The sequence below is a fragment of the Melampsora larici-populina genome, assembly GCF_000204055.1.
Source record: "Melampsora larici-populina 98AG31 unplaced genomic scaffold MELLAscaffold_3, whole genome shotgun sequence".
Lineage (NCBI taxonomy): Eukaryota > Fungi > Basidiomycota > Pucciniomycetes > Pucciniales > Melampsoraceae > Melampsora > Melampsora laricis-populina.
In genome coordinates, this window is record NW_006768767.1 from 2,790,349 (window position 1) to 2,813,534 (window position 23,186).

The following is a 23,186-nucleotide window of genomic DNA, read 5'->3' on the forward strand; positions in this document are numbered from 1 at the left end:
ATCATGGATCAATATATTCTCAAGTTTGATATCTTTATGAGTTACACCAGCTTCGAGATGGAGGTACTTCAGACCACGGACAATCTGCAGGAAAATGTGTCGCACAAGACCGAGATGAAGTCCTGAGGGTTGAGGGGATTGTGGCACCAATTGCAAACCGCGAGACAAATCCGCTATCAATTGAGGAGGCGGATGAGCTGGGTTGTCCGGGCTTGCTCCTGACGGGTTTTGACAATGTTCATCCTGTTTCTTGACGTCATTCAACATTTGAAGTAAGTTACCACCTTTACAGAGCGGCATAAAGATCAGGGTCTGATGAGGAGCTCTATGAAGCGAGAGAAGTGAGACCAAGTGAGGATGTTCCTTCAGCGATGACCAGATGTCAATCTCACGTTTGAGAAGGGCAGCAGCCAGAGATTCGGTGACACTTGTAGGCAGCGGCAAATGCGTAGATTTGACAAGGTGGGATTCATATGGGACTGGGGTCGAGCTGGAACGATCTCGGAAGGAAGAAGAATGATGATGAAGTTCAGGCATTTGACCCGAGGCAGGATTCATAGAGCTTGTGAGGTTTCTCTTGGATCGATCGACCGCGCAATCGCTGACGGTGTTTTGAGCGGGGTGTCGGACAATCTTCACAGCAACCTTCTCGCAGGTTTCAATCACGGTAGCTTCGCGCACGATGCTAAAGCCGCCGCGGCCGATGATGGGACCGAGAACATGACCCGCGACCTCATCGCCTTCGTCCAGTAGACCCAGCAAATTGTGATCTGGACCATGCTGAGTGTTTCGATTGACTGGGACAGTAGATTCGGCGAAAGAGGCAAGGAAGTCGACCGCTGGAGAAGAGGCCATTTCAGAATACGCCATCGACGAGACTGAAGCTGCGAGATCGTCAGGGGACTTGGCGTGATACAACCTGGTGGGTAGAGATGTATCACGAGTGCCACATGGAGGCCGGCATGTCACGATGGGTGTGGGCCGATGATGATGGCAGTGCGTTTGGTGTGATGCATGCGGCTGGGAGGTTGGCTGTACGGCAGCAATGCTAGCTGTGGAAGAAGACTGATTCGGGTCGGGCGAAGAAGAAGATCGTAGGGAAGATCGTGCTTCAAATACGAACCGACGTAGGGTAGATCTACCTCTCGGAATCATCGGAGGTGAATAGACTGGATAAGGCGATTCTTGGTTCATGCTACCAGATCGCGACCTGTCGAGCGGTAAGGACTGAGAGTATTAAGAAAAAGTCAAGGTGCAGCATAAAGAGAAAATATCATAGGTCAGTTGAGAAAATAATTCAATTAACGAGCTTTGTACATTTACGCGCCGGTAGTGAGAAGGAAACGAGGAAGTATAAAAGAGGGTACATTTACGATTCAATCCTCTACGTCAACATATCTAGTTTCCAAGATACGCTTCTGTAAAGACGAGACGTGTTAGGTTAGGGGTTAGAAGAATGAGATTGATCGTGGTTCAATCATCCTGCCAAGACCAGCCTAGCTTTCATGAAGAAAGAGCAAGAACCAATGAAGTGATGTAAAATCATGGAGAGTAACAAATTGGGATGTTGAAAGAGAGGACGTGAAATGAAAAACTAGAAAGAGCAACTTACGCTACAAGGCGAGACCGGACAAGAATCGATTGGGCTGTTAAAATTGACGTCCCCACTGCCACCGCCGTCAAAGGTTTTTGGCTGAATGGACTCGGATTGAAGGTCGAGTGCAGTGACGTCAATGAAACCGTCGGTTGTGGGAGAAGAGGTGAGATCATCAGAGACTGGGTTGGTGATCAGAGACCAAGGTCGAGGAGAGAGTGATGATTTGGGAGCGGCTTGATTGAATTGAAGAAGTAAAGGAGGGTCGAATTGATCAGAAGATGAAGCGGTGATTGAGGTAGGTGATGTGAATGAAGTTAAGACTGAAGTTGGTTTTGATGGTGAGAGTTCAGGTGGTGGTGATTGATCTGCTTGTTCGTTATTGAATCTAGCGTCATCTGCTGATAATCGACGACGAGGAGAGAAAAGACCACGAGGGTCGAAGATTTCGAACCCGTCATCCTCAGACAGACCTATCCCAATGGGATTTTGACTCACGGCTCCAGATCGATATGGGTCATCGAAGTCGACGGGAAAGTTGGAATTGTTTGATGAAACAGAGAAAGGTAGGAAAGTCATCGCCAAGAATCGAAAGGTCAAGGGTAGTAGAGAAGGAGAAAGTTGTGTCGAATGTCAAGCCTAGATGACGATCTATAGGAGGATCAACGAGAAAGGGAGTGTGTGTGACGGAACAGGTTTTTTGAAACGAACAAAGGTGAGATGTGGCAAAAGGGATGGGGAGTGAGATGATAAAGGTGTTGTCAGGGGGAAAAAGATACTTTGGGATTAAAATTTTAAAATTTAAAACAGTTTCAAATTTAGTTGAGTCTGAATTTAATCAATCCAGGGGAAACGCAGTACAAGTTGAAATCCAATCCACGAGCTTGAGTGATTTTAGAGAGAAAGGTTCAGTGATACCAGTTAGTTCCTAAATATTGACCGTTAGACCAGCAAAAGGTAGAAGATGGAGTTTACTAGAGTTTACTACTGAGAAGGATGGTAAGCAATGATGAGAAGTTGGTTTGATTCTCGGTGTGGGTCTGAATCAGAAGAGCTGTGCATACATTGAAGGCTATACAAACTCTTCCCTATCTTTGTTTTTTTAGAAACTGATTGGGTTAGATTTGGTAAGATTTGGGTTTGACTCTGATGATCTAGTAAAGAGGACTAGTCTATCAAAAAAAGGATGAGTGGGCTTGAATAGGCTATGTGGAGGAGTCAACAAGTGAGATAGTGAAAGGAGCTGACTTACCGAAAGACCAATTAGAGATTGAGGTACAGGAAGATGGAAGAACCAAACTGCAAGGAAGCTACCGGAAGCTCGAAAGTTCAAAGTCAAGAGACTCGTGAATCGATCAGGATTTAAAGGTTTGCGCTGAATCCAGGAAGAACAAAAAATAAGCGGAACGTTCATAAAAGGAATCAGTTACGGCTGGCATGGTTTAAACTGGAAATGAATCAAAATGAATCAATCCAAGAAATCCACTGATACGTTACCTTTCTCCGTGTAGACCCTCGGCCACACTCCAAGACGAAGGAAATCGATTCGGAAGGGTTTACGAAGTTCGAAATCGATCAAACAAATCAGACCGAATCAAATATTTTGCTCCCAAGAGTCGATAATAAGTCAGCTGATAGTAAGTAATACGGGTAATAATGGTAATAGTGATAATCAAGGGTCTTCTTGTGTCTTGTGCAAGAAGAATGATATGATAGAATGGAAATATGTAACAAGGAGAAAGATTAAAGTTTAAGTTGTAGTCGTCAAGTGGATGAATCAAATCAAGAACAAGTCACGGAAAAAGCTCGCAGCATGTTTCTCGACAGTTTGGCATTCACTTGAACAAGTTTCACTCTCGGATCCATTCACTTCCACTGATCATCATCCTTCATCATCGCATTGTTTGAAATCACTCTCAGCTGTGCCGTCTTTTAAATATGTCCTTTCACCGCCGATCAAAGCTCAAAGGCATAAAAGAATCAAGCAAATATACCGAATCTTGTCTCACTATCGTCCCAGCACCAAGGGAAATGGCTACCTAAGGCTTTGGTTACAAGATCACTTCACAGCTTTCAACATGAGAAGAATATGTACCGTGGAGTTTAAAGTCCTTCATCTGGTCATAATATCCATCAAGGTAGATTGCATGTTTTGACTTGGCAAACGGTCAACTTCAGCGCATACATGATGCTGTACTCTTTCAACCTTTAGTTCGGTCTTCTTAATACCTACCTTTCATCCAAATCGACTTCTAAAGATTTTTTTCATTCTGATCGAGGTCCATATCCAAGTATAGTGCTCAGTGAATCCAAGAAAGCTTGGCCAAAAATTTCCGGCAAAGTGCTTGAGTCTTTTGCGGGTCAACTTTAAGCAAGCTTTTTTTGTTGAATCGGCTGAAGAATTTATATATTGAGTAAGATAAAGATAAACCAAATCGTTTTTTTTTCGTTTTCTTACCTTAAAAGAGAATCTTTAAAAAGATCACTTTGGTTCTTGCCACCTTGGTCATTAGACTTCAAGCACAGCCCTTATCTTTCAACCTTGAAATTCATTATCAGTGGACCTTGAATCCTTTGTGACTCGATAAGCTAGCTATCTTTTGCTCAGAGTCAAATCAGATTCTGTTGTTTGTTTGTCTAGAAATTGTTTCTTACCGTTCTTCCGTCTGGGTCTCAAATCTGTAACATGAATTTTGTTAATCAGAAGCCTCACTCTTACAAACTTGGAGACAAAAAATCATGATGTCATCTCTAACTTAACTAAGTCCCTCTCGGACGAACGAGTAGTCGAGAGAGGGACTTATACCTTATACCAAATCTTTGGCGGATGAGCCGGAAACATTTGGCCGGGGGATTTTTCAACGCGCCATATCTGTGGATCCTGCAAACAAATGTCCTTGGGACCAAAGAAAAGAGCTATGCGCCTGCTTAATCTACACACATGTGTGTAGCCTACATCTAATTTGATTCAGAACTCACGGAGCAATCCAATTGTGAAGTTTGCAAAAATCACCAAAATTGGACACAAAGCTGTCCAGCCTGTCAAAAACTCACACCAAACGCGCTGAAATGTTACACAAAAACAATTTTTCAAGTCGGTTTTTAAGAGCTTCCCTGGCGGCAAAGAAGGGATTTGAAAAGATGTGCGTGTGTAGGATGATCAGGCGCAGAGGACTTTTCTTTGGTACAGAGGATATTTGTTTGTAGGCTATAGAGATATGGAAGATTGAAAAGGTGCCCAGCCAAACTTCTCCGGCTCATACGCCAAAGTTGTGGTATAAGGTATAAGTCCCTCTCTCGACTACTCGTTCGTCCGAGAGGGACTTAGTTAAGTTAGATGTCATCTCTGGCTTTGTTTCCCCGGTCTCACTTGTAGCATACATATATGCTCATATATGATACACATATGACGTCATGACTCAGGATGGTTCATTGCTTTTCCATGAGTCATTGTTTGCTTGACTTTCCCGCGCTTGAAGAATTCATTGTTTGAGTGATGATGTGAATGGGTAAGTAATATTTTCATAAGAAAGCTTTTCAGAAACTTTTATGGATCAAATGAATGTATTTGAAGTGTATCCAGAAAGGGAAAATCCAAAATAATGAGGATGTGGGTGACAATGATGATTAGATTCCAGGTTTTATACAAAAAAATTAGAATATTTTTGATGCACAAGACACAATTTCAAGAAGTTATACCAACAGGGAAGTGGAAAATCAATGGACAAAACCCAAGAAACCATTGGGAATGCATTCTGAGTCTGCAGCGATCATGCCAATGGGGAGTGCTTGGTCTCCTACCACAACATGGGGCCAATTGTGTGGCCTTGCCTCCTCCACTGTCACTGGAGGTCTGCCACCACTACTTGCTTTGCCCGGCTCACCCCCATCTTTGGATGAAGAGTCTCTTGTGTTGCCAACATTGTTGTACAGTCTACAAAGTCATTAATCTAGCTCAATTGTCTCTTTGTTGAGCTTGATCAAGGGTACTCAATTAACTCTGCGCCAGAAGGTGGTGGCAAATGAATCTGAAAGTTCTGGAGGCATAAAATCTGTCCCTGGTCAATGTCCCAAGATTGCAATTGACACCACCTTGGTGCCTTTGATGCCAAATCTATATCCTGGTGCAGTAAACATTACACACCTGGCACACCAGATGACATCATTGTTGGATTGAGGAAAAAGGCTTGACTTCTCTTCTGGAATTTGTGGTTGTGATATACTTTTAGTTATTTGACCATTGTTAGTATCTGCCTTGTTGCTCATATGAACACTGCCCTTTTATGGTTTGTTTATCAAAGAATTGACCACAAATGATTTATGACATTCTTAGTTTCCAGTTTAATTGTCCTTGTTCAGTTTTCTACATTGTTTTTCTAATGGCTAGATATCTTTGATTCCTCTTGCATAGCTTACAAGGCATTAACCATGTCAGAATTTGTATTTCCCTTACTCCCTCCTTCCTATTTGTAGTGTCAAAGTGAATTTGTATCCTGGTGTACTTTGTCTGGATCTTTATTTCTTTCCCATCTTGTAAAATTGTGAACACTATCCTATTAAGCCAATTGACTTCCTTACCTTATCATATGATCTCATTGTCATAGTTAATTTCTCTTATGACACATTTCATTTTTTGACATTGTAAATATTTGTATCCTTCTTCAATCTATGGTACCTTGTTGTTATGCAAGTGCTTTACTATATAAGAATGATTGTTTTTCCTCACTTATTTGTTCCTTTCTCACTCATTCTTACATTTATCTCTTAAAGTTGTACCACCAGGTACCCTTGCTTTCTCAGCACACTTGTGTTCTTTCACTCACTAAAAACCCTTTCTGGTTCTCTAAAGGTTTGTTCTTCACAAGTAGTTGTGTGTTGTTGAACCAAATTCATTCTTACATTTCTCTCTTGTACCACTAGAATCTAGAATCTCTTGCTTTCTCATTCCACTTGTCTTCTTTCACTTACTAAGAACCTTTTGTAATTGTCTAAAGCTTGACCTTCTACAAACCTGTTGGAAGTTAAAAGGGTATTCTTTCCAAGAAATTTTTGAAACCTGTTCATAATTCACTGAATGTAGTTCTCAATGATCACTTTGAGATCCATGCTCTTGTCAGAGAATCTTTGTATCACCGGTAGCAGGTTCAAAGCGGATGTTTGATTCACCTTCTTATGCCGTACCCTGCCCACTTCCGTAATCGCGCTATTCTAGATCATTCCAGTGTACGCCTTTGTGACCACGTTTACTTAGCGCAAGCATGCGACAATCCAGTTGAAAGCACCCAGCATGAACAACCACCATGTCGAACTCATGAATCCATGATGCACCCCCATCCTTTAGCTGAATGTACTCTCAATTCTTTTGGGTGTGTGTATCGCACAATTTTTTTTTCCCGAATGTTAGCCATTGAGTTTAGCCATACCAAAGCTGGCCAAATGGTTCTTGAATCTTGTATGAGCCCCGCGATGTTGACGCAAGCGGCTTGCTTCTTGTCAGGGACCTAGCTGGCATGAATGATTTTCCTAATCCTTCAACCCTATGATCATGATCTTGCTAGCTGAGATAAAAGAGGATAAAAGCCAGCTCATGTCCGGCTGTTACTGCCAACCTGTTATTGCAGATTTTAACGACTCGAAGTTGAACGTCGAGATTTCAAGAATATCTCTTTTACACCTTGAAAATGCCGGCCCAATCAACCAACCTGATACTCGCCCTCTTCACACTTTTGGCCATCGTATCTCAAACATCTCAACGCTCCCATCCGCCAGTGGTATGTGTAGGCAGTTGGAGTTTCTCTGACGGGATCGACGAAGGCAGTGAGTCCATATCTCTCTACCACTACTTGTGCATGGATTCATATCTGCTAGGGCTATGAGACTGAAGATTTCTACGTATTTACCTCTTTTAAGCCTGCTCGATTGGCTTGCCGCAAGAGAGTACTCAACTTAATTGTGTCAAATCAAAATGCTATGTGCCAAGTAAGAGAATTTCTTATAAATTATCCCTTGTATGTATGCTATTTCAAAGCTGATTGAGACTTACATACGACTCATGAACTTGTGCTAGATCGTAAAGACCAGCTTGTGACGATGGCTGGTTGTTATACTAGCGATGGGAAAGGTCCAACCAAGCAAGACTGCTCACAATATGCTTATCTCCCTTCATCCAAAGCCTTTGGTCAGTACTATTTACACTTTAACTTGAAAGTCTTGATTGAAACCCGTCTAGATCACTCAAGAGTAAATCTTTTTAAACCCTTCTGAACCCATTAAACAGGATGCGAAAATCAAGACTCATACACATGCAATGAAAACCCAGATGGGATCGCATACATAGGTAAGTGGTCCTTGGCTCGATTTGTTGTGTTAGAGAAGATTGTGAATTTACTAATAAGAGACTTTGCATTACTTCATAAACCACAGAATGCCCATACACCGCTTGTCATTCGGAATGAAACCAATTACAATATTTCTGGGCGATTTGACAAGAGATTATGTGTTATTTCACTAGCCTCTGACTTCTTGGTACATATCTATATACATGGTTATTTCTCTTTGAACTCCACAGTGTCTTCTCTGATCCGTTAGGAAAAGCAGTGATATTGTAACTTGGTTACTTGTACCATACCCTACCATACCTTCACCAAACTTTTGCTATAGCATTTGATGATTGATCCCAAGACAGTTGACTAGAGCTGTGGACTACACCAAAACAGACACCTCAAATTGAAAATCTTATCATATTTGAATCAGTCAAGTTTATGTGAAACCATCATGTGCAGATGTTGGTGTAGAAATTTATCATCTGAGTTGAACAGAAATGAATCCCTTGGTTTAGGATACGTAAACCAATTTACAATAAGATCATGATGATACAAATGATTGAAGTTTCTAAATTTAATAAACAATAAACCAACAAGCTCGAAGAAGAGTTCCAAGAATCGAGATAAAAAGAAAAAAACATTGAAAAAATAGAGAATCAAAACTTCAAGTTTTAGGATTTATGTTATCCACAGTATCATTCAAAGAAGGTTGATCAAGATGATCAGTCTTAGATCCATCACCTTGAACTCCAACTTCTTCCTCTGCAACAATCAACTGATCTGTATGTTTAGTAGATTTGTTTTTCCTTGGCCTTCTCACAATCGTATTAGTCATCTTCCGACTAGCCCAATGTCTCATACTGATCGCTTGGAGTTCTTCTTGGTTCAAGTCTTGGTTGGATTCTGATGTGGGTTGGATATCGATTGGTGTGAATCTGACTCTTGATGTTAATGAGATTAATGGATCATATGAAGGTTCTTAAAAAACAAAATCTTGTATTGGTTTTTTTTCGGTTATAAGGAATTGGAATGGTCTTGACTTACTTGTTTCACACTTTGTTGTGTTTTTCATAATTAATTCTGTACCGATTAAATGTTCATGAGTTCCTTTAAAGAATTGATTACCTATTTTAAGAATCGGATTAGGTGAATGAAGAGACTTTCAAAACCCACCCACCCAAAAAAATAAAAAATAAAAAGTTTTGAAAATTAGATTGGAAACTTTTTGATTTTTTGGGTTTGGATATTGGAATTTGGTGACTTACTAAAAGTTGAAAATATGAATCAGGTGAAAAGGTTTTACGATCTAATGATGAACCTAAATCTAAAGTTGTATATTCAATCTAAAAAAAATTAATCAAAAAAAAAGAAGTTGTCATGAATTTTGAGTAAGAAACTTTTTTTGAATCAATTCGACTTACTTCTTCTTCCCATTCTTCCCATTCATCTTCTTGGTCTTCTGTTGGAAATTCTTCTACTAGTTTGTATGTTGAATCTATTGGTGGTGGTGGTGGAAATTTGGTTGAGTTTTGCATTTAGTTTGAGTTTTGGTGGGTTTGTTCTTGTTGGTTGGTTCCGGTTGATGGTGGTATCTGGTGTTGTGGTTATGAATCCAGTCGAGTGGATGTAGTGGATGTAAATTTGATTTGGTGCAGTTCACAGAACATGTCAACTTACAATCACTGAAACTACTATTTCACAAGACTGTCTCAGTTTGAATGATCGGTTTCGATTTCTTTATCTTTCTCAACTTCTCATCTCAACTTCTTCAAAACAATCAACTCATCAACTTATCAAGCTCAAATGTCAAACCAGCAAAAAAACGATGAAATTCATAAAGTAAGTTACCAATCCAATCAAATCTCAACAACAATAATAATAATAATGTTGGTTTTGTTTTTGTAATGATTAGATTTTAACTCAACTTCAAATCAGATCAAAAGACACAGGTAGATTATTAAACAAATCAAAATCAGAAAACTTATCATCATCAAAAGACCTAAAACAAATCAAACTCACCTTACATGAATTAAATAGACTTAGTGAATCATCGAATCCATCCGGTTTTCAACTATACAAACCTGTTGGAAAAATGTAAGTTCAATATCTGTAAACTGATGGATTTGTAACTTCATGAATTGAAAGAATCGGTTGATTTGGAACGGTAGGTTTATGCTGAAACCTGAAAAGGTTATCAAAGATGAATTAATTCAAAAAGAAAAGATTGTTCAAGAGAACCAAAGCAGGTTAGAAACTAAAATAAAAGTCAGTTAATCTCAAATCCTAGAATGAATGAATCCAGTAATCTTCAAATGTGGTTGATTTTACTTGTTTTTTTTTGGGGGGTTGTAGAGTTTAGAATCCGAAGTGGAAACTAATCAAAGAGCTCTTAGAGAAATCATGAGATCAATCGATCATGAATCTTCTTAACCGGATTCGTCTTACTGGGTCTTTTCTTTGATTTCTGAGTTTGGTTTAATGAGTTTTTTTTGGTGTTGTTTGAGTTGTACATAAACTTATTTCTAGATAATCTAAGTATAAAGTTGGATGAGTAGACTTCAAAGAGTTGTGGGTCGAAATCGTAGGTGATTTGGTTCTGATGTTGAGTCTTACATCCAGATTTCAATACCCACAAACGTACACAAGTTGATCTTGATTCTTGATTATGAGTGAAGAATCTTTCTAACGGACTGGTGATTTGACTTTGTATCGGATTTGGGTCAAATCAATGTAATTTTATCGCAAAGGTCTCAGATGGCTCTCTGCATCTCTTCTTCTCAATAAATCACGACTTGGGGCGTGAAAAGTGGTGTTTTACTCAAAAGTTATCATGGAAATGTTTGTTGCAATAGGTTTTCATACAAGTATGGTTACAGCTAAATACAAGACTACAACTCAATCAAAAGAAAACACCTTCGAAGTAACCATGACAATCTTGAATCTGAATATATGCGTAGTGAGAAATTTTCAAATCAGATTAGTAAAGCTGAACAAAGATTGAAATGGATGATGAGAAAGGAGAAGATCAGACAAAAGGATATACTGGCAAGTATGAAAATACCAAAATATGAAGCTATCAAGGTTCTCTTTGATCAAAACTCACCATGATGGATAAGATGGGGAAAGAGGAATATAAAAGTCATCATAATAACAAACAAAAGAAACCTATTTAAAAACTTGAAAAGGTTTTGCCAACATTTTGATTGAGAAAGTTGATTGGGTTTTTGAGTGAATTGAAGTATACAAACTAAAAGAAATCAATCGATCAAATCAGTTTAAACATTCCGAAAAGAACAAATGGTTTGGTTGTTGAGAAGTTGAAGGTTTCAGACAATGGATCTTTTTATGTTTCATTAACTTTTAGATCAAGTATTTACCGGCGAAGTAAAACTCTTGTTCTGTGAAAAGAACTAATCTTAAAGCTCTTCAAACGCAAATTACTTTTGTGACATCATTTAAAAATAGAAAAGAAAGATATGAAAAGAGTCAAACGGAAATGGATAACTGACCATGGTGGTTATGTGTTTGGGGAGCTTGAGGGTTGAGGAAGTGGGTTTCGGTCAGTGGTTGATGAGGTTGTGGTGAGCATTCTGGAGTTCTGTACATGGTTGGTGGAAGAGGGGAGGGGACAGGTGGGATTGATTTTTATATTCCAATCGGATGAAGCATAGGCCAAGTTGTGGTTAAGCGCTCGGAACTTTGGGTATGATCATCTCCACCCTTGGCGAGGCCGGGCTATGGCCCTAGGTCGGACTGCTGGAGTGTCGGGGAGTTGATTTACAGGTCACTGGTCTTCATTCTGGAAATTCTGAACCAATCCACATCAACATCATCAACATCATCAACTTATCAAATCGTATTCAAAATGAAATCAAACAATCCTACCAACCAAACACTCACTCCTCAATCCATCACTAATGCTATCATGAAATTCACATGCTTAGGTAACCGATTTCAATTCACTCTATCCTAACACACAATCAACTTATCTCTCAAAATCATTGTTTTTTCTTTTCGTTTTTTTTAGATCAAGAAACAGTTTCATCACAATTATTACCTTATTTAAATTCACTTGTAAGTAAATCAGAAATTCAAGAATATTTAAAAAGTTTATTAGGTGATGGTATAGAACAAGATCAGTTTATTAAACAAATCATTTCAAGTAAATTTAAGGAATCTGTACCGATTGTCGGATCATCAAAACAAAAACAAAACCAAAACCAAAACCAAAAACAACACCAAAACCAAAACCAACTTGATTTTCCAACCCTAAATTCTAAACCCAAAACAAATTCAGATCTTTCTAATTCTTCAAGGTTTATAAAGGTTTCTTCTAAACCAAAGAAACCGTTTCAAAACGATTCAAAAGAAATTGGATATCAAGATATGAGTTTGAAGTTCGGTTCGTGTGGCAATGTTTATGTGAAAGATAAAGGAAAAGATTTGAACGGATTAAAAGTGGTTAAAAAACCAACCCACGAACAAGGAACGGATACGAACGTTGGTCATCCGTCTACTTCTTCTTCACAAAGAACATCGGATCTTCCTGAACCGTCACTAAAGGAAGAAAAGATTACAAGGTTAGAAGATTCGTTGGGTTCCAAGTCGGGTCGGGTGATGAAGGTTTCGGATCTTACGATTCCATTATCTGAACCGATCTTAAGAGAGTTATTTGAACTAGAAAGGATCATCACTTCACTACAAACTGGACCTGATTCTGATTCGAAACCGAAACCGAATTCGAAAAATCCAAAAAATCAAGCTTGTTTTTGTTCAGGTCGACTTCACGGTTTACCTTCAAGTCCATTACCTAACCGATGTTCATACTGTGGTATGATCTATTGTCGAAACAAATTACCATTCTCTAGTTGTCCATCTTGTTCAAGATTAGATTTAGTGTTTCAAGACCATCAGAGTAAGTTTAAAGAATCGATTCTTTCATACTTTGAATCGAAAAGACAAGAATCCATTCAACTTGAAATCAACAAATTCGAAAGATTACAAGAAAACTTTAAGCGGTTAAGGTTAACTGAAGAAAACCGTCAAAGAGAGTTTCCGGATTTATCTACCATTGGTTCGAAAGCTTTGAATGATCATCAAGGGATTAGACATTCGTATGTTGATCAAGTTAGTGGGGTTGGATCTATTGAAGATCGTATAAGGGAAGGATATCGAAACTTGCAAAACTCTACTTCACGTACAGTTTTACGATTAGATTCTAAATCAGGACAAACTAAAGTAGTGAAAACGACTAAGACGATCAAGAATCAAACGAAATCTAAAACAGAAGTTCAAGAAGAGAATTTCATGAAGCTTAAAGAGATCGAAGAGGAAGTGTTGGGTTTGAAAACTTTGGATCAGACGGATGATGGGTTTAGGATCTCATTGGGTTTAGAACCTGTCTTTTCAAACTTATTTGAACAGCTTGGAACTCGGGTTGTCAAGGTTGTTGAGTATGTTCCTGTGATGAGTTATCGAAATGATTCATGATTGATTGGATTCGAGGTTTTGAGAAGTAGGATATTTCGATTTGTAATGGTTGGAATTCGGTTTGTTTGATTAATTTGTCTTGGTTGAATTTCTTGAAAGTGTTTTTTATCATTCATTGTATTAGAATTTTTAGTTAATGTATGGTATTTATTCAATTAGAGCTCTCCATTGGCTGCTCAAGTCATATTACCATCTTGTTGAGATTCTTAACAACACGGTGGCTCGACTAGATTACACTTCAGGCTTAGAATTATAGATATCTCTTGTAGCGGTACGTACGGTGATTGATAATAGAATGATGATCATCGGTCTTGAAGCAGTCGCTGATAAAACTGTGATCGGAGTTCTTGCTCCGCCCAGCAACTGCATCGCCAATTACTACATCGCCAATTAGATCACCTTGGCATTTTATGGCTTAATAAAATGATGAAGGTCTTACACATCAATAGTGTAGCACTGATCTATCTCTTACTGAAACATATCAAAAGTTCTAGACTGTGTGATTCAAAGTTCATTTAAATTCAAAAAAAGATTTCTTTCCGACCGCCTCATCAAATTATTACAAAATCCGACCTTACAAGTTCAATGTTTTTTTTCAGTAAGACAAAAAAATCAGATCATACTCTCATATACACCAATTTCATGGCGCCAGAAGTCTTTATTACATATTACCTTCTGCATCATGGTGTGAGATGAGGTGTGGGATGATATACTTGAACCTAGAAATTTTTATAGATTTTTCCCCGCTGACTTTTGATGATATAGGGCGTTAATGTATGTATCCGGACGGTTTTTCGTTGTTTTGATGGATCTGAGTCACACTCTTGTACTGAATGATGAGAAATGTTTTTTGTACATCCATATAGTCATTTTCTCTTGGTTGAATTTTACTGGTTTGTACAAATACCAAGAGCCAAGTAAATGGATCCTTCAATCATCATGTTTGTAGATGAAAAAGATTTTTAGAATTAAACACTGGCAAGAAAGTTTAGTCATATATGATGATGTATCAATATATGTGAGGGAAACCGTTGATCAAAATCATGAAGGAGTGCACACATAATTCGCAGTTGTACCACTGGTGTCGTGACTCATGAAGGCGTCTGCGGTCGCGTGTGTACAGCGACACTGATCAACATGTCTTGCAGTGCACATACAAATCGATATGTGACGAATTTCCTCCCCTCCCGGTGTGATGCACTGATGGGGCATATTTTTACTGAGCTTCTCTCGGAGTCGATAGCATTTTTCTCCACTGATTTGCCAAGCCGATCAAGCTGATTGTATCGTTGTATCATATAGCTTAATGTTTGATAAAAAATCTCTTGATATAACATTTAATTCTTAAGTACTTATAAAAAAATCGAGGCGGTGAAAGGCGGTGATGAAAGTCTATCAAATGATATGTGAGCGGATTATATATGTACAAGATGCAGCGGATTGAAATTCTACATAAGACGATCAATAAACATTATGATTTATGAATTACAAAACTCATTTCAAATTTCCATGTTGAATCCCGACCGCTCACCGCAGACGTGGGAGTTTTTTTAGGAAACGTACCACCGAGCTGTCAAGAGCTCGAATGATTACTCGAGCGTCGAAACTCGGACTGAACAGAATATATGTCGATTATCGTCATCGGAGTCTGTTTTTGCCAAAAGAAGAGCAGAGAAGAGCACTGCATCTCTGTGTGAAAAAGGTATATAAAGGTCAGCTAGATGAGTGTCTGAAGCTCCCCTTTCAACTCCAGCTCCCTCACGAACTATTTGTGTTGATTTCATTCAAAAAAATTCTTCCTCGAGATTATCATTATATCAGAATATTACCAGAATGATTCATTTTCTATTCCTCTTAGTGTCCATCGCCACCGTTTGTGTGAAAGCTGATGACGCACAACATACTGGTTGTTACGGCTACTTCCTTAACAAGGACGGCTGCGTACATGGCTCCTCAGGAGCTCCTTGTTCAGCAAATTCTGCAAAGACAAGTACTTCGTGTAATGCAGTAAGTCATCAATCATTCTTTTGTATGCTACATATAAAGAATTAAGATCTAATTTCTAAATCGGTTTCTTTAATTTGTAGTTTAAAATAGATCCTACTTGTGAAGCTGCTCAACAACAGGCTGCCTTACAGTCTTCCCAACAAACCCATAGCAGCAGACTTGCCCGTCGATATGATACGACTATTCCAGTGAGTCAACTTTTTCGTACGAGCTGGATTGATGGAATCTGTGTGAATCAGTTCTGATCTTGTGTTGCTTTGGTTCTATAATTTGTACTAGACACTCGCTGTGGCAGGTGGAAATGGGGTATGTACTATAGAATCTATTATCATGACAGTAGACTGATTTATGATCTACTTTATAAAATCGTCTTGACGCATAGATTTGCGGTAAGTAGTGTTTTGATTAAATGTTTCAACTTGAACTTATTTTACCTTTACACAAGACTGAGTGACGACGTTTTTGAACGCGTTGATTTTAGGATTCTATGATTCTAATACCACCTTGGGGGTCTGCTTATGGTCGGGTGAAGGTTGGGTAGATTCACGTAACGAACCTCATTCTGGATGGTTAAATGGGTAAGATCTTGATGAAACTTATTGAACTGTCTCGCATGGAAATATTGATGATAAGAAATTGATCTACAGAACTCGAACTGAAAATTGTCAGAAGCAAGTGTGAGTTGGTTTCATAATTGACCCCATCCATCTTCTTTCGAAAACCTTGATCAATGAATATACCGAGCAGCGGATTTACTGAATCCGATTTGATTTTCTGAATTTTATACGAAACGAAAAAAAGGTATATCCAACGACAAGGAAAACCAGAGACAGTGCAGTATGCACGGGTACTCGATGGTTGTGGCTTCAATGCAGTAACTCCTGATGTTGGTTGCTTCCAAGTTTGGATGACTATAGACGTAAGTTTTTGATTAAACCTTTGTTTTTGTTTCGTTGTCAAAGGATCGAATCTGACATTTTTTTTCTCTTTTAAAAATAGTTATTTGATAAGTTTGGCCCAACACCCGAAGAACGTACTAGTTTTCAAATCGATGGCACTTTTACCTGGGACTTGTAAGTTAACCCGTATTTATCATATTCGATCAGTTTGTTTTTTTCGGATGTAAGAGTGTCCAAAGTTAAGCTCACATTGTTTTTCTTTTGACTGTTAGTGTGGATGGTTCAAATCCTGTTTAAATGACAAGTGAACCAAGTTTGGATTTTCTGATTATCAATCTTTGTGTGCTTTTCATGTCACTTGAAAGAATGTCATATGAACTATTTCAGGAAGCTGTCTTACCGTGTTATGATGTTTAGTCAAATAAGACAAAGATTGATCAGATCACATTGTTATTGTATCTCATCCTAAACAGTCTTTTCTCAATCTTGCTATGTTTTACAACTCGTGTTTCTCATTCTTGCTGCGTGATTTCTTGTTGAATCCTACTGTGATCGTATGATGTTGTTTTGATGTGATGATCGAGTGATGGCTTACTCACGAAAATAGCCCATTATCATAATCAAAACAAAAAGACATTTTAAAAAACTTTCAGTTTGTACCCTTTCAATCCCGAAGATAAATCAGTCTTGAAACATTTCCAAACTCTAGCCAGTATATTGATTTGGGACGTCATGACCAATTAAGTGTTGAGGTTGAGTGATTGTTCAAACAGAAGGTAGATTTGAGTCATCAATGACTCAAGGTATATTTCGATCAAAACACAACATTTGTTACCAGCATTGAGGTTGTGAACTTCTTACGCATCACCCCTCACAAGGCTTGGAGAGACAAGAGGACTATAGCAACTTTCTATATGATCCCGTGGCCAAACGTACAATAGGCAATCTGGGTAATGCGGCCAAAAAAGTGGTGTGAAGATTCTTACAACACGCCTGCATAAGGCTTGAAAAATTGTCTCAAGAACAGCTTGATGGAGTGGTTTTTACCTTTTGATACCAAGAAATGCACATGTAGAAAATTATTATCAACAACTTTGCCTGTAGAGTAAAGTGAGGTTTGCTTGTGAGGGAACCATAAAATTGCAAAAAACTACTTGAGGACACTTAATCCTTGTAGTGCTCACACCAAAAATCCATGATTAGTCCTGAACCCAAACTTAACTAAGTCCCTCGAGAGCTGTACTGGCCAGCTCAAACGAGGGACTTACGAGTAAAGTCGAAAATCTTGCGTGAGATCCAACGGTCCTTTCGTGAAAAACCTAAGAACCTCACTCCTCACTAATCTCACTTATCAACTCGATGTGAGTCCATAATAAAGAAGATGCGCACGCCCTCTGCCAAAAATCTCCATTTGCCAGTTTTTCATTGCCTCACTCGGCCTCACTACTATTGCAATAAGTACAAATGGGGCATTTTTGGGGCCACAGAGACCCAGAAGTTTTTCCTATGCTGCGCGTATGAGCGCATAATAAAAGCTTAAGATCGAACAGCACTTTGCCTAAGTCAGGGCCATAATGATAATGCATTATTCCTCCATGCAAACTGGCACATAGGCGTTGGACAAAGAAGGTGTCAGTCGCGTGATTATAACTGATTGTAGGACGAGTCGCATACCTAATGAGGCCACTCAGGACTCGGGGGGGGGCATAAATTTCCAGCACTTCCATCTTTTTCATTCCAGTGGGAGAGTTGAAGTTAGAACCAATGCAATTGATAAATCCATCAAATGTGAACACTTACCTCGCTATATATGAATGCCTTCCAGACCTTTGTTCCGTTTCCAGACGAGTAGATCATAGCCTTGATCTTGTAGAGCAGCTGGAGGACCCAAGCCCGGGAATCAGTCTCATTGGTGAGCCATTCTTGGCGATGAGGTGCAAGTTGGATATGATTGGGTTCGAGAAGCAAAAACAGGAAGTTGAAGACTGTCATATTCTTGTGTTTGATGAAGCGGCAGACATCAAGGGTCTTTTCGATCCACGTGGTCTCCTTGTACGAAGGAAAGAAATCCCAGTTCGAGGCTTGATTGGACAAGTGGACCAAGGAAGGTATGGTAAGGCCTTCCTCTTCGATGACGTGCTTGATTCTCAAGATTGATCTTTTGGTCACCACATTCAACTCGGGGCTCAATTCACCCATCTCGCTAGGAAGTTGTGCCATGAGGATTGGAGGTTTGCCTTCTAAGGTGTTATGCGGCGAAAGACTTGAGTGGGAGTAGGGATTATATAATCAAATTGTTTTATATGAACCTCACCGGCCTCCGGAGGAAACAGCCCCTTGTTCCTGGTCGTACCCGTCCGGATTGAGAGTGACCACCCACGCTAGACCATCGGCACACCAGAGTTTGAAGGAGATGACTGAGGCAACGTTTCCAGTTTTGCACGGGTTGCAACTGCACTTACCTCTTTTGAGAACATGAGACGTGTGGTGCCACACAAAGGCATTGGATTGGTTTTTCAGACCCAACCTGGCCCTCGGAATGGATCGCGTGGATGGTCTACTCATGGAAAAGAAACACTAGTGCCCTAGGTTCGAAGTGCGACGTGGGGGCAAACATGGTACGAACATCCTCCAGGGGAAAAGGTGGTCCTTTGGGTTCAGCATAGGTCATTCCCAAACACACAGGCTACATTTGATTCATCTCATCATCTATATACACGATCTATCAAGCCTGCACCACTCGTTTCCTAAGCATGTCTAATCCCACGGTGGTTTCTAAATCAGTCACTCAAACTTTGCAAATCTGTGAATATATAAACTCGTTAGATAATTATTCACCAATGAAATTTATAGCCACCTTTCTATCGTCAAATCATGAAGACCTAGTATATCGGCGTTGTCTGATAAAAGCCGGCCTAGGTACGCAACAAACAAAGTCCATTTTCAAGAATCTTGCACGGTTGACTTTGGCCAGTGACGCCGGCGAGAGTGAATGGCACAAATGGATTTTGGATGAGGTGAGATACAAACAGAGTGAATGGACTCGTCACCCAGCCCTGTGGTTTAACAGCTGAAGTTGATACATACTTCACCAGGCGTCGGCTATTGTTAATGCCCAGGAACTCCCGCGAGGTCATTTCCCCGCTGGTGCCTATGTCAGCTCAAGCCATATCAATCCTGACCACTTCAGCGAAAGCGCCGAAGCTGCCCGCGCAAGACAAGTCCGAACGGGGATGCCTTTCCTGCATTCCCTAATTCAGCGCAAGGTATCTCTTGGAATGAAGAAGAAAGACCTTACCGCATATCAGGATGATGAAACATCTGATTCTCCTCCGTTGGCCCCTGAGCTTCCTCGCGCTGGTATGGCTGTCAAGCCTGGAAGCACGGAGATTGAAGGAGCTCTTGATGACGAAAGTGTGCTCGCGATGGAAAATCTAGTCTATGTCAAGTCGACCCCTGCTGAGCAAAGTGCCCACAAAGTAGAAACAGTCAGTCGGCCTCAAAGTAGGGATAATCCGTCTGTATCACGAGGGCACGCTTACTCATGTCTTACGAATGCCACTTTGGTGTGTAGATCCCGGTTATTGTGTGTTCCATGATATCCATGGCCTGCAATCGGAGGAGTAATGCCATTCCCCTGACCAATGGCCTCATCACAATGGCGGCCGGCGTAACATGTCGCACAAATGAGTGGCTTAATGCCTTAGGCCTAACCACATCGCGATGGACCGTACTCAAAGCGATGGACCGTACTCAAAGCGATGGACCGGCTCCGTGATGTGCAAGAAGAGAGACTAATCAACTTGTTTAAACTCAATCATAAGCTATTACCTTTGTTATGCTACGATAACATTGACATCCATTTACGAATACACAACACACGCATCGACACCTCCTCCCGCTTGTTCCATGGAACGTGGGGTTTCTTCAAGGTTATTGAGGCTTGTGTGATCGCGCAAAGCCAGGACGAGGCAGTGAGCCTCGCTACCTTCTTGCAATCCATGGCATCGGCCCAACAAAAGGCAGTCGAGATGTCTGCATTTTCGCCCTCCCCAGCGCAGAGCGACCATTGGGTTTCAGTTATCAAATTGCAACTGGCCAAAGCATTTACGGATTATGTTGAGCACTTACCTGGTGCACCTCCCCGCGAACTCCTTCCACGGCTGGACACCAAACCACCGGCCATTGACCGCATTGCCATGCACAAGGCGAATGTGCATTTCCTCCGTATGATGAATGCCCCAGATAATTCTGCTGATGGCATCTCGCGGGTGTTGGACGAAATCAAGGCCCAGATCAACATGGACGCTGACAGCCTCGCGCGGAACCTGCTAGTCGCAGGCGGAGACGTAGGTTCAAACCTCCTTCTCGAGAGCCTGCGCACAAAGAGATATCCGGCGATTGATGACGTCGAGGGTTTGCAATGGGTCCTATCCGTGTTCGGAGGGGCCCACACAACATGGAATGTAGCTAAAACGTTATGGGGTCTACACTGGGGGTGCTCCGACAAAGGCGAAGATACCGGGGTTTGGCGATCCGTGTTTTCATTAGGAGGTGATCATAAGAAGCCGGTGGCCGCTCAAGACTTCAACTTGATCATGCGGTCCGTACAACAGGTACACCAAGCGAACCTGGTGTTTGTATTAAAGTTAGTCCCTCGATAATCTGCTAGGCAGGTAGATCCCTCGAAAATTACTTACGACGCTGTCCACGGAGCCAGACAGGTCATTGGGTCGATGGGCGAAATAGATCTTTCGCAAGAGGCCAATGTGAAGAAGGTACTTGACGAGGCCTGGACTCAATACTTTGATGCGACGGCGATCAAGGAGGTGAAAGAGAGTGTCGAACACACCAAATACAACCTCATGATTCGACTACGTGATTTCGCTACCGTTGTGGAAGCACACAATGCGACACGGGGAGGTGATATCGGCCGGCTCATGGAGATGTGGAAGATGTGGGCGGTGATGGCCCAGGGAATTCCGGGGCTTTCGCATTACGCTAGGCATTTGCCGCGCATGGTCCTTCTTTTGGAGCATGACCTACCTAAAGATCTAGCACATGCAATTAAGCATTCTCTATTGATCCCCTCAAACGAGCGCAAGGACCATTGGATGGCCATCGACAAATACATGGAAGTCCATATTTGTTGGCTCAAAAGCCATTACAATAACACAGTGAGTTAGCCTTACTTTGTGCATGGTCGGCCTGCATTTTTTGGACTGACGTTACCTGGAACAAGGGACATGGCACCAATATTGAACGTCTCACTTATCGATTGTCAAACAACATCCCTCTGGTAAGATGTCAAAATCTTTCATTGCATAGCATACATTACACACATTATAAGTATTTGACCACGCTGCGCTTAGTTACGCAGGCTCATGCAACTACTCAAAGCCCTCGCAGGGCACAAGGTCATATACCAGCCTAACCTATGCACCATTACACCAGCTTCCATGAAACTATTCCTACAATACGCGGAAGAGTGTTTAGTGGAGAAAAGCGGTGCCCGGCCTCTAGCCCAGGTGGCCAACTCGTGGACGGCGGGTCAACGCAAGATGATTAAGTTACTTAGAGATGATAGAGACTCGGGTCGATCATCTCGTTTCCGGTGGGGCTCGCCTGACCTTTTGGATTCTGGGCGAGATGAGAACGAAGAAAATAATATGGAGGATTGGTAACTCAAGGTCAGCAAGCTTGGAGAGTGAGGAGCGATGATAGTTATACATGTCAAACCTCGTTGTGCGCCACCCTTTTCGCGCGCTGATGATCCAACGCGAGGTCTGTTGGCCTTTTGAGTGACTGCAAAATTTACCTTCCGCCTGAGTTTGATCCCATGTCACTTCAACCCGTGCTAGCAGCCAATTTGGCTTCCAATCTGATCGCGTCCGCTGTGCGCTTGTCAGACATTTGTTTCTCTTTTGCCGCGGCCTTCTCACTCGCCAACTGCTTCTTTTTGGACTCGCGCGCCTCTTTGTTGGCCAGTTTCGCCGCCGCAGTTCTATCTTTGTGCATCTGAGATCCCTCGACGGATTGGGGCACGGCCAAGTTGTTTTTTGGTCGGTTCACAGCCTGGCGTCTTTTAGCTGCGGCAGCTATGGCGGGTGCTGAGTCATTTTCGTCCTTCCATTGTAAAAAGGCTCCAAAGAGGCAATCGAACTGGCCTTCGAGAGTTTCACTGACCAATATGAGCTCGAGATCACTCGGGACCCTGAGCACATCAAAGTTTTTCGCTACGTCCCAAGCAAGGTCTCGGCCGAAATAATCGCTTGGCCCAAGTGCAGAAGGTCTAGTGAATCTTTCCAAAAAAAACAGCGCGAACGCACGCTCCATACATGTGACGAGAGTTTCAACAATCGGGCAGTCGAGGATTTCATCATCCGCCCCACATAGAAGGGCCACGGGTCGATTATCACCTGGAGTAGGTAGCGGCGGTGGTAGAAATTCCGATGCGAGAGTTTCCAGTGCCTCTTCGTCCATCTGCAAAGCTTCGTCAAAGTTTGCGTTGGTAAGAGTCGGCTGAGCAAGCCACAGGCTCTCCGCCTCAAGAGGTTTGCAGTTTGAACAATCGCACAGCGGCATGCCTTTGACCTGCTGGCGTTTGGTCTCGTGAAGGACATCCGGATTTTCCAAAACCAATGGTATGTAGCCAAGCCTACCGGCCATTACAATGTCAGTTCAAGAGGCCTGGTTCACGAAACCGACTTATCACTCACTTGAGATCCACCGCCAACGCTACGCGCAGGCAGACAGGAGTTATGGCAAGCGCGTCCATCCTGTCGTCGTCCGTCATCAGAGTTGGCGTGATGAAATCAGCAACAGTGTTTTTCCCTTTGGTCCTGTTGCTTTCAACCAGTAGGATCCCAAGGC

The 23,186-nt window shown here is 41.3% G+C and overlaps 8 protein-coding genes across 8 annotated transcripts; 5 read left to right on the forward strand and 3 right to left on the reverse strand.

Moving 5' to 3' along the window:
* Positions 1-34: 34 nt before the first annotated feature.
* On the reverse strand, positions 35-2,886 carry MELLADRAFT_76702 (uncharacterized protein; the record flags this gene model as incomplete). Its single annotated transcript, XM_007405157.1, has 5 exons — positions 35-84; positions 159-1,227; positions 1,613-2,578; positions 2,659-2,766; positions 2,847-2,886. 3 exons carry the CDS (start codon positions 2,171-2,173, stop codon positions 35-37), a joined length of 1,680 nt encoding a protein of 559 aa, XP_007405219.1.
* A 4,389-nt stretch (positions 2,887-7,275) lies between these two features.
* MELLADRAFT_59719 (uncharacterized protein) lies at positions 7,276-8,049 on the forward strand (the record flags this gene model as incomplete). The annotated part of the gene is made up of 5 exons (XM_007405073.1): positions 7,276-7,365; positions 7,463-7,602; positions 7,705-7,772; positions 7,872-7,931; positions 8,018-8,049. The coding sequence occupies 5 exons, from the start codon at positions 7,276-7,278 to the stop codon at positions 8,047-8,049; spliced, it is 390 nt and encodes a 129-aa protein (XP_007405135.1).
* Positions 8,050-8,581: 532 nt separating this feature from the next.
* Positions 8,582-9,452, reverse strand: MELLADRAFT_102524 (uncharacterized protein; the record flags this gene model as incomplete). The annotated part of the gene is made up of 4 exons (XM_007405156.1): positions 8,582-8,895; positions 8,962-9,076; positions 9,183-9,260; positions 9,339-9,452. 4 exons carry the CDS (start codon positions 9,450-9,452, stop codon positions 8,582-8,584), a joined length of 621 nt encoding a protein of 206 aa, XP_007405218.1.
* A 268-nt stretch (positions 9,453-9,720) lies between these two features.
* Positions 9,721-10,347, forward strand: MELLADRAFT_102525 (uncharacterized protein; the record flags this gene model as incomplete). The annotated part of the gene is made up of 4 exons (XM_007405074.1): positions 9,721-9,756; positions 9,830-10,011; positions 10,086-10,182; positions 10,270-10,347. 4 exons carry the CDS (start codon positions 9,721-9,723, stop codon positions 10,345-10,347), a joined length of 393 nt encoding a protein of 130 aa, XP_007405136.1.
* A 1,080-nt stretch (positions 10,348-11,427) lies between these two features.
* Positions 11,428-13,801, forward strand: MELLADRAFT_102526 (uncharacterized protein; the record flags this gene model as incomplete). The annotated part of the gene is made up of 3 exons (XM_007405075.1): positions 11,428-11,476; positions 11,945-13,370; positions 13,702-13,801. 3 exons carry the CDS (start codon positions 11,428-11,430, stop codon positions 13,799-13,801), a joined length of 1,575 nt encoding a protein of 524 aa, XP_007405137.1.
* A 1,439-nt stretch (positions 13,802-15,240) lies between these two features.
* MELLADRAFT_91075 (uncharacterized protein) lies at positions 15,241-16,610 on the forward strand (the record flags this gene model as incomplete). Its single annotated transcript, XM_007405076.1, has 9 exons — positions 15,241-15,414; positions 15,495-15,602; positions 15,694-15,720; positions 15,797-15,803; positions 15,896-15,992; positions 16,062-16,091; positions 16,216-16,333; positions 16,414-16,487; positions 16,586-16,610. The coding sequence occupies 9 exons, from the start codon at positions 15,241-15,243 to the stop codon at positions 16,608-16,610; spliced, it is 660 nt and encodes a 219-aa protein (XP_007405138.1).
* Positions 16,611-19,066: 2,456 nt separating this feature from the next.
* On the forward strand, positions 19,067-21,997 carry MELLADRAFT_59724 (uncharacterized protein; the record flags this gene model as incomplete). The annotated part of the gene is made up of 6 exons (XM_007405077.1): positions 19,067-19,330; positions 19,409-19,879; positions 20,138-20,929; positions 20,990-21,142; positions 21,556-21,612; positions 21,686-21,997. 6 exons carry the CDS (start codon positions 19,067-19,069, stop codon positions 21,995-21,997), a joined length of 2,049 nt encoding a protein of 682 aa, XP_007405139.1.
* A 163-nt stretch (positions 21,998-22,160) lies between these two features.
* Positions 22,161-22,982, reverse strand: MELLADRAFT_59725 (uncharacterized protein; the record flags this gene model as incomplete). The annotated part of the gene is made up of 1 exon (XM_007405155.1): positions 22,161-22,982. One exon carries the CDS (start codon positions 22,980-22,982, stop codon positions 22,161-22,163), a length of 822 nt encoding a protein of 273 aa, XP_007405217.1.
* Positions 22,983-23,186: the final 204 nt, after the last annotated feature.